The sequence below is a fragment of the Dermacentor albipictus genome, chromosome 3 (genome assembly GCF_038994185.2).
Source record: "Dermacentor albipictus isolate Rhodes 1998 colony chromosome 3, USDA_Dalb.pri_finalv2, whole genome shotgun sequence".
Lineage (NCBI taxonomy): Eukaryota > Metazoa > Arthropoda > Arachnida > Ixodida > Ixodidae > Dermacentor > Dermacentor albipictus.
In genome coordinates, this window is record NC_091823.1 from 126,940,474 (window position 1) to 126,950,673 (window position 10,200).

Sequence of the window (10,200 nt, forward strand, 5' to 3'; positions counted from 1 at the left end):
GATACGAAAGTGTAGTTACGTCACACCCTGCTTCGTTTGCTGCATTCAAGCTGCTGTCGCCGTGGCAGCTTGAGCAAAAGCCGTCTTTACCGGGAAACCTATGCGTTAAGCGCTACGTGCTTCGAATGGCATGATCGCCTGATCATCAGTTATGTGGTTCGGATGCTTCTTTCAAGCTTGTTCTTTATGAAACGTATGGCTGTTCTGTACGTTACATGTATGATTCCAAAGAATGCATGCACTGTTCGCTTCAATTTCCTGAATGCTTGTAGCCTTTGCCTTACGGGGGCATGAACCATTGCATTTGGTGGTATGAGCCATTGATGATGATAATTTTCTGTCGAAGTTACACCCCCGGGTTGCTAGCCATAGACAGCTTCTCTGTAATTGCACATATGTAAGTACTGTGGTGCAACCGTGCAGTCGTGCTCGCTCCGTCTTCGTAGGGTGGAAGATGCGTTAACCTGAGATTACGAGAGCACGAGTGTGCCTTGTTCAGATCACGGTGCTCACACTCTGTACTTCTCCTTTGTGTCACACTAACATTCTTGCTCGCAATCATAATTAACTGAACCGTGTGATACTGAAGCGTTTCACATTTATCACCTTCAAGATGACACTAGTGCAATCGTCCAACGTACTAAGAAATCAATAACAATGGAATATTTATTTGTGTTGGTCTTGGACGCTGTTTCATCGTGCTACCACACCGACTCACCCGGTTGTCTTTACTTTTTTTACAGGTGTGCGCTGTGTGTCATAAGAATGGAATAGCCCAAATGCAAGAAACTTAAGCAAAAGAAGGAAGCTGTTGATCGGTTATTCTGTGGAGAGCTATTACTTTGGTCCTAATTCCATGATATGTTAGACGGAGCATGAGAGAGTCCATATCAGAATGGTGTAGCCCAAATTATGCAGAATCAACAAGGAGCTGAATATCATGCGCTGTTGCATTAAGAGGTCAGTGTGCCTAAGAGATATCTATTAGCAAACATTATATGTACAGATTTTGTGCATTGATTAGATGTTTATTTACGCAGATCAGAGTTGCACTCACTTGCTTTACAGAATTGATCGATCGGAATTAAGCAATATGACCCGGCCCGCCACGTGAAGAAACTTTGACTCCAATCCCAATAATACGTACATGGTTTAACATCATTTATATATTATGATAATTCATGTATGTGTAATTGGGTTTATCTATTGGTCTAATTAGTAATATGTTAGTGAAAATGTCTGAACTCGGACATTTCTGTCAGCTCGGTCATCGAGCATAAGCTGAGTAATCTGTGTTTTGCAAGACATATATACTGTTGAACAATATTTATAGTCTATGTCTTACTGTTTATTTAATTATTCATTTAGCTCTAAGTTGTAGTCTCTAATGCTACAGTTTAAATAGATGTGGTTTTGTGTAATTGCGTGACATAACGTTCAAATAAATTACCTTTCATGTGCAGTGCTTTTACAAGTCGGCTTTGCATGGCACATCGCAATAATATTTTTTAATAAAAAATTCCGAGGACACCTAAGTACTTCTTGTGAGTTGTGAGCGCGAAGTAATAATGTCCAGTTGAACGCCGTTGAGTCGTCCATAGAGTTATGGACTGCTCGCGGGCAAGCGGGAGCGTTGAGATGCGTGGAGCGTTTTGATATCGCCTTACTCAGGGGCAATTAGAAAGCAGGCGAGAGCTTGCGCGGACATGGAACGCGTGGATAACACAGGTTTGCCAGAGCGAGGGTGACGTGGCGTCGCGGCTATGCCCTCCCCCCTCACGCCACACCTGGCGTGCTATCGTTGGGAGGCGGCTCCTCTCGCCCGTTCTGCTCCGTCGAGGCGCACTCCTGACGAGACGTCGCAGCCAGTGGGAACTTACCTGCCGTTTCGCTGCTACAGACGACAGACGCAGGCTTTTTCGCTCAATGGGCCATTTGACGCTTTCGCATTTAAAAAGGGAGGAAGGGAGAGATCGGGGTCTTTGTACACACATGCTTCGACCATTGCGACATCTGGACTCGACAGAAAGACACCAAAACATCAAAATGACATAGTTTTATTATCTTTTGCTGTCTACTTCATTATCAAATTATAGGCTACCTTAAATGTTACCGTTCTCAAGGTCTATAGTTCACGTCAGATGATATTGTAGTGAATAATCGAACACTGCATTGAGCCGGCAAAAAAGCCAGGTAGAACAAATGACGCGAGTCCTTGCAGGGCCAGCTAGTGACTGCTTGTGGCAATGTTTAATTTAATGAATGAGAAGGAAGTACAGAAGGCGCACAGTGTAAGAAAAGCGGTAGCAGAGGGGCGAAAAGAAAAGAAAAATGCCTGTGTGCACCATAAAAGTTTTGAAATACCAGAAAATTGATGTGTGTATATTTATATTTCTAGCAGAGTCGCTGGGTACTAGAAAATATTTCTCTACTTCAAAAAAAATGTCGCTGTACTGCAGGGTGCTTTCTTAGATTGTACAGCCATGCCCATACTAGAATGTACAGGTAAGTTCCAGAGTTTACCGCATGTCGGATCTGAGAAAGAAACCGACTAATGGCTTAGCTAGGACACGCGGCCTGGATTTCAAATGGGCTACGTACACATTAGTAAGCGTAGAAGAATAAAGTGTATGGTTGTACCTCTTGAGCAAGGTAATACGTCACTAAATTTGGACGTTTTTGTGGAAACCGCATCCGGTAAACTATTGATGTTGGATGTATGCATATCGTAGGCACTACTTTACATGGACCTCGATCTTCATCTTATGTTTTTCCACAAGCCTTTTGATTCCTGATGTGTCTCGAAACGCTTTCACATAAGAAACTGCGCTTTTCCTCTTGGAGCGTTGCCAAAGAAAGGCATAAAAAAAACGAATTTTAACGTTGCGTAGCGCAAGCACTAGGACACGGACGTAGGAGACGTAAAGAACAAATCCACGGAGTGTATGTCGTCTAGGCACGTCTCAGGCAAGTCGTTTTGCGGCCCGCTTGCAGGAAACCCGCATTTTCAAGAGACATGCGGATTCTCACCCCACAGTCGGGCTACTTCAGGTATCATTCCGCCACGAATCGCTGCCATGGATAGGACGAAGAAAAATTTGGCTATCATATCAAAGAAATGGCATCTACCCTTGTCTTCCTTTCTTTTCATCTTTGTTTCTTCATCGTTGGAGCAATTGCGATGAAATTTTTTAGCAGCTGGGGTAATTTCCGGCCACAAAGCTGCCTGGAACAGCATGTATATATATACAGGCACAGACAAACAAATAGCAGATGGCGCCTCTGGCCTTTTTAGAGAAGTAGGATAAGCAGCTGCTTCTACGGGGACGAATCCCTTCGCTAAGACACATTAATTACAAACGTTTATTGTGCTTATACTAACAGAGTCTTCGGCCAAAACGTTGTTTGTGTTTAATTATATTTTTGGCGGCAAGTGGCAAATTCTTAGCTGAAGATAAAGGCAGATTTAGCCAGGGGATACGTTGGAGAGGTTGGAAGCTCACGCCTCCAGCTAATCCTATTCACTTCTATATGCGCGAATGTGCTATGATGGATTAAAAAAAAATTAATTTACTGACTAATTTAGAAACAAAGTACCAAATGGCAAGTGAGCGGAAGAAATGAAGGCAACAATTTCGTTATTTAATTTCAACGTCAAACCACCGTGCCCATGAAGCGAGTGTGTCGTCACGTAGATCTTATCATTGCCACCTACTTGGGTCGTTTTTTGTGCAGGTTCCCGAATGCGAGGCTAACAGTTTTCTTAGTCTGAAATACATCAGAATATTTGTCTTTGCATGAAAGATGACCCGCCGCGGTTGCTTACTGGCTATGGTGTCAGGCTGCTAAGCACGAGATCGCGAGATCGAATCCTGGCCACGGCCGCCGCATTTCGACAGGGGCGAAATGCGAAAAGGTCCGTGTACTTAAATTTAGGTCTACGTTAAAGAACCCCAGGTGGTCCAAATTTCCGGAGTCCCTCACTACGGCAAGCCTCATGATCACATCGTGGTTTCGGCACGTAAAACCCCATAATCAATTTTTGTTGTTGTTGTTTGGATGAAAGATGAACTAATTCATCCCAGACGTTGTTTAAAGCACACGAACTCACGAAGCACTGCTCTGTAATTGTCAAGGTGGTGTTGCCGTCCGTCTATCGTTTTGATGTTGTAATTGTAATAATTTCGAGTGTTAAGTGCAAATAATTTAGACTTAACGTCTCTCAAGTCTAAAATATTTAGTCTTTCAGAATTACAATCTAACGTTGCAGCTTAATTTAATGTTATCTCCAATTTTCTTTCGGACAAGTATTTTTTTTTTTAATGAAAGGTTTTCGCTGAAGTGACGGTAGTGCCTCAGCAGTACGGACGCTTCGTAGAATAAATAAGTAAAAGGAAACAATTTGTCCCGCCAGAAAGTAAAATAATACGACTGACTGCATCTACACGACGCATTACGGAGACATATTTCCTTGATTGCCCATTATGAGAAGGACAAAGAAAATAAGGTCGCACCAATGCAACCTCGGGTCATTGCTGTAACTACGCCCATTACGTTGCCTCTCCGAACAATGCAGTTCCTAAAAACATAAATCGAAAAAGCAGGATGCCCCATCGTACGAAAATCGTACAATCGTTCTACCGGTTCCTTTCTACGTCTGCGATGTTGACAGCAGCCGCAGGTTGCCACATGGGTTGCACCACTGCGCGTTTGTGACGATAGCGCTGCTAATATAGAGCCGAGGCCTTCAAGTTTCTGCAAGTTATGCTCGCAGACGTTTCTTCACTGTGTTTGAATCGAATTACGCCATATGAGTAGTGACTGGAGCTAATACGACCTGGAGCTCTTTTCAAATTCCGGTATCAGCGGTTGCGAGGGGGTGGGGGGGAGGGAGGGGGGAGGGAAAAAAGCTTTTGACAATTCACGAATCGGGGTCTATGCCTGCTGTAGCATCGGTTAGCGGACTCCAGTCCATTTTCCACGAGCCTCGGCCACCCCTTTTCAATTCATACAACTGCTCAGACTTAACGTGCCCCTTCCGGCCGCTAAGTAAGTTAATCTTTCGTTCGTGATGGGAATTTCGAAGTCATCTTCAGTTAAGGCACACTCTCTGCCATTCACTTTGCTGACTGCTTCGTCAGCGAGGCCTAACGCAGTGTTTGTTTGTTTGTTTGTTTGTTTGTTTGTTTGTTTGTTTGTTTGTTTGTTTTCGTTACCTTCTTCACACAAGCGCGGCAAGAATGCGGCTGCGTCGCCGCAGAAGAGGAAGAGTGTCTCGCGTTTCCTCCAGGTGGGGCTGAGTGTCATTATTTATCTTCTTCCTCCTTTTGTCGGGACGCGGTGCCCCCGAGCCGCGAAATCGTATTCCGCCAGCAGGGCACCGTTACGCTTTCACGCGCGCATTATGCTACTCGACTTTCACGGTGCAGACCCGGCTGTGGCTGTGGGCACAAGCGAGTCTCGGGGATAAGCCGCCCACGCTTTCACGCTTTCGAGAGCTTCTGCGGGTGCGTCCGCGTTTACTTTCCCAACCGAATTCATTCGGTGCGAGAATAAAGGAAATGCGTTAGAGAACCGCAACGCGAACTAGATGCCCGGCTGCAACGGACACAGTTAGGTGGAAAACTTGAGGAAGTCGGTTGGAAGATGCTTACGCCTATGTGCGCAGCGGCATTGAAGGGAACGTCAAATGAGAATATTCTGACTGATAACTGGTGCGTTTTGATTCAGAGGCGTTTGCAATACTTATTTTAACAATATAAATATGCGTAACGCGCCACGACAAGCGATTTACTGCCTGCGAAGTTGAGGACATTCAAGTCATATCGGTCTGAACACTAACTAGGCATGTTTTTTATAACTAGACCACGCTGTATGCAGTACATTTTCTGCGCCAGTGCTGATAATTCAGTTAGAAGAAAGCGAAATGGCAGTAAAAGAAATTTCAATGAACGTAGAGTACATACAAAGTCTCCTTCTTTTTTCGTCCTCTTACACAGGGGGATAATTTTTAAGTTTTATGGAATTTTGAAAAATTGCACTTAGCAAATATCAAAACTCTTCTTCAGCTGCATTATTTAAAGAGGTGGGCGTTACCAGTAAAAAAAACGAAACATATAATTAACTATTTAACGAAAATTCACTGATTAACTTCTTAAGAAATTTACGGCAGATATTGCAATTTACGAATTGCAGCTGCTTACACAACGTATCCACTTGAAATGAATCTTCAGGATGGCATCATTTTCAAGATATTTCTCAAAGGGTGAGAGGAAACACATGGGCGTTCTAGTTACTTTTGTGCTTCAGTGCGTGAAAAAGCGTTTTGTTAGAAAAGGTAAGTGGAACAACAGTGCATTTTTACGGCGAGTTTGGTGGTACATAACTGGTCCAGACGGGTTTCGGCGCTCAAGGCCTTAAAGGTTCCGCTGAAGTTCTTAAGGGCTTGTGAATTGTGCGACTGCCTTTCACTGTTGCTGCTCGTAGCAGCGCGTTACTGTGTGAATTTTTCTCAAGTTTCTTCTTCTTTCTCCTTTTATTCCCTTTACCCCTTTTCCCAGCACATGGTAGCCAGCCGGTACTTACACAGGCTAACCTCCCTGTCTTTCCTCCCATTTTGTCTCTATCTCCCTCTAACTGCCTTCGTTCTGCGAATTTACTCCAAGAGGATACGCCTCGCAAGCTCACAGGCTACAATTCCTAAATTGCATTATGTACAATTAAATAATTAATTGAGAGGATAATTAGTGAATTCCCGTTAAGTAGTTGAATATGTGTTTCGATTTTGTCATGCAGGTAATGACCGCCTCTCTCTATAATCAATCTCAAGGACTAGAGTTATGTCATCTGCAACGGGCTATTTATAAATTTTATAAAACTTTAAAAATGATCGCCCCATATACGTCATCATGTTCGAGGCGTTACGGCATGAAGCTGCAGAAGTCAAACATGCCTGCGATTCCTCTGTTCAATAGGCCACGCACAATTATCGGTGTTGTGGATTGGTTATCTGTTTCAGTTATTCACTCATTGACGTTACCTACCTTTCACTGCACAAGAACGATTGACGTCGCTTTGGATAAACTTTTGGTATAACTTTCTGAACGAGCTTCGAGCTGAGCGCAATGGTGATTCCGCATTCGGCTTCTCCGTCAGTACACGGTGTCATCACATTCGAGAAATCAATATCTGCGCCATCCCTCATTTGCAACACAGCGCCTGAACCGTCGAGCTGTCGGCGTGGATCGTGCCCAGTGTAAACTTGTCAAATGCTACGGCGAGTGATATCGTAACGTGCAATTTTGGCTTTGATCATCCGGATAATAAAAAGGCGGGACGTGAGGCACATGGAACGCGCGTCTCAGGTTTCATGTGAAAGACTGCTGATGTTGCACTCTTAACCTCGTTTTACATAGGTGCCTCAAAGTAAGTAGTACATGATTGCAAAAAAGGTTGAACTAAGTGTTGCCTATGTAGAATTAATGTATCCGATTATGAGGCACGCCGTAGTGGGGGACTCCGGAAACTTAGACCACTTGGGTGTCTTTAACGTGCACCTAAATCTAAGTACACGGGTGTTTTCGCATTTCGCCCCCATCGAAATGCGGCCACCGTTGTCGGGATTCAATGCCGCGACCACGTGCTTCGCAGCCCAACACCATATCCACAAAGCAACCACGGCGGGTCTGAGCCAATGTGTGCTTTCACTTAAAGAAGGATAGCTGTTTTAGGTGAAGGAACCACTCTGGAAGACATTGTCAGCTTTAACCTTCGTATCCGTCTTGAAGGCATCAATGCGTTCGTGAGTTTCTGTGAAGCCATCGGAGACATTGAGTAAATTTATCGCTTGCCGTTATTGCCAACAAAAAGAAACAGCAGCCAGTCACGATCATGGTAGAGCCGCACAAACCAAAGCACCGAAAAATCCAGCAAAACCGGCCTTGATGATGTAAAACGTAGACAAGTCGCCAGAAAACCCAAAAGGAAGATGCACGGGCAGTAATACCATTCGGATGCCGCTCGGATTGCCCGCTCAATGTTCCTTTCGGTAACAGTTTGTTCCGTTTAACCGAAGCTGGAAAAATTCTTGTTCGGTATAGCGAGCTTTTTTTCTATACTGCCGCTATGCAGAAGGAAACAACCAAACATAAGGCTGTCGTTTCTTTAAGGCGGCAATTCTGTTTAAATGAGTTTCGTTTACCGAGAGTATACTGTATATACTTGCCTAAAGTAAATGCAGTTCTTATTCTGTGAGCATGCGTTCGGTTCCTTGTTTTGCGACTCTGGTGCCGTTCTTAAAGACTCAGTTTGCTTTTGCAGGAATGACTTCCTTTTAGCAGCGAAATCGTCCTGAATGACAAGACCTCGTGCAATATTTGCTGTGTCCTTTTTTTTCGTTTTCTTTTTCTGGTTTTCCTTTCTTTTTTGCCTTCTTTCTTGATCTTTCTTGCTGTTGCTGTTGAAACACGTGCAGCCCGTGCTAATGTTCTTCTGTTCCTGTATTGCCATGCTATATTCTTTCTCGCTGTTTCACATTGCATGGGCCTTCTGATATGTCTTCTTGTTTCAAAGCAAAGCTCTCCTTGCCTAATTCCTCAGGATTGGCGTGCCTACCTGGCTGCAGGGTGCTGTTGGGTTGGTCACTCTCTCGACAGATACATTCGTGGATATACATGCAAAGGTTATATTTACGTCAAATGAAAGTACAAGCTAACGGGCTCATTATAACCTTTGTATGCTGACATGTGCACCTCTTTTCTTCGTACCAAAACACAACTTCCAACATGCAACCTGAACATATAATGTCGGCTTACCACCATCTCTAAAGCACGTCGATCAGATAATGGAATTGCGAATATTACTTTATGGATGTGCTTAATTAGTTTATTTTCTTCGGCTTAGACACTCAGTGTGTGCCGCCGGGTGTTTGTCCATTTTCAGATAATCATCCCTAACGGGCACGTCCCTCTATGATTCCTACATTAGGCATGAACATAAAATGTTGGCTTAGAGAGATCTCTACAGCACAGCAATATGTTAAAATGATGAGATATATTTGACGGTTTCTTTGGTTTCTTTTATTTTCTTTGATTTAGCCATTTGTTGGGTGTGCATGCGTTCTTCATCAATCCTCCAGAATGGGAATGTCCCACTGTCACACAAGAGGAGAAAAAAAAAAAAGAAACCCTAAATGTTGTTTGATACGTCTCGTACTTTTCTGCGCATCATGCGTCATTTTCGTTCTTCTGGCATCGTTGCACATACGTCTCACACTGTGCATCCGTTAGATTCGTAGTTTCAGTTTCGGCGTAGCTTGCGAGCGATGTAGGGCCTAAAAACAAATAAGTTTGAAGGCTATTAACATCTAGTTGAAGTCGATGAAAGGCATTGTCTTCCTGACCTAGTTGGAGGTGAGGATGGGGTGTATGGCCCCTATAGTTTATTGCGGGAGCAACGTTTTACCGGCATAGCTAGGCGTTGAATTACAATTCTGGCCACCTTTTCAAGGAACCTGAAGGTTTTTACAAGCGTCCCTTACCATTAGTCACTTAAGTGAAAGCGGTAAGCGAGCGAAGGGCGGCGAGAGAAATTACGTGAGCTGTGGGTTGACGAATTGAAGCGACGCTCTTATGGCTTGATAGCGATGACCCCTTCGGACGTTGACGGCAAGGAATCACGGACCTATATACGCTCTTTCAGTTTTTCACTGGCGCTATCGGGAGTGCTTTCCCTTAGCCCCAGCAACAAGGAAGCATTGCGCTTCATAGAGAACCACGACGCGAACATCGTAGCTTTGAGTAACCACACTCTTGTGAGCATAGTGTTCTTACGTTACCGCACAGTTATCTTCTGCAGCGCTCATATCGAGCATGCTTTTTTTTTTCAATGTCCCTGCGGATCTCATAAGAAAACGAGGGAAGAACACCAAATAAAAATTTTAAAGGCAATCCTTAGTGAAGATAAACGACGCTTGGAGGGCCAAAGAGGACACATTGAAGGATGTTCGTTCTACTTACTGTATATTTCGGCAATGTTAAAACATTGGTTTTTTATTGCCGTAGAAAGAAAAGTAACATTAATGTAATCAATTGCCGTTTAGTGATTGCTCAATTATTCTCGTGGGGCATCAAATAGTAACTATAATCACTTACACTTTTGTAAGAAGTAATTGCAATTGTAATCGGTTACTTTTTTCTGTAA

At 43.7% G+C, this 10,200-nt stretch overlaps 1 protein-coding gene across 1 annotated transcript in view; it reads left to right on the forward strand.

Annotated features, from left to right (window-relative positions):
- The window catches only part of LOC135912858 (cytochrome P450 3A2-like), a 77,911-nt gene extending 76,505 nt beyond the window's left edge, over positions 1 to 1,406 (forward strand). Inside the window, exon 14 of the mRNA XM_065445432.2 lies at positions 744 to 1,406. Within this exon, the coding sequence (XP_065301504.2) occupies positions 744 to 794 (51 nt within the window). The 3' untranslated portion in view covers positions 795 to 1,406. The remainder of the gene's footprint in view (positions 1 to 743) is intronic.
- Positions 1,407 to 10,200: the final 8,794 nt, after the last annotated feature.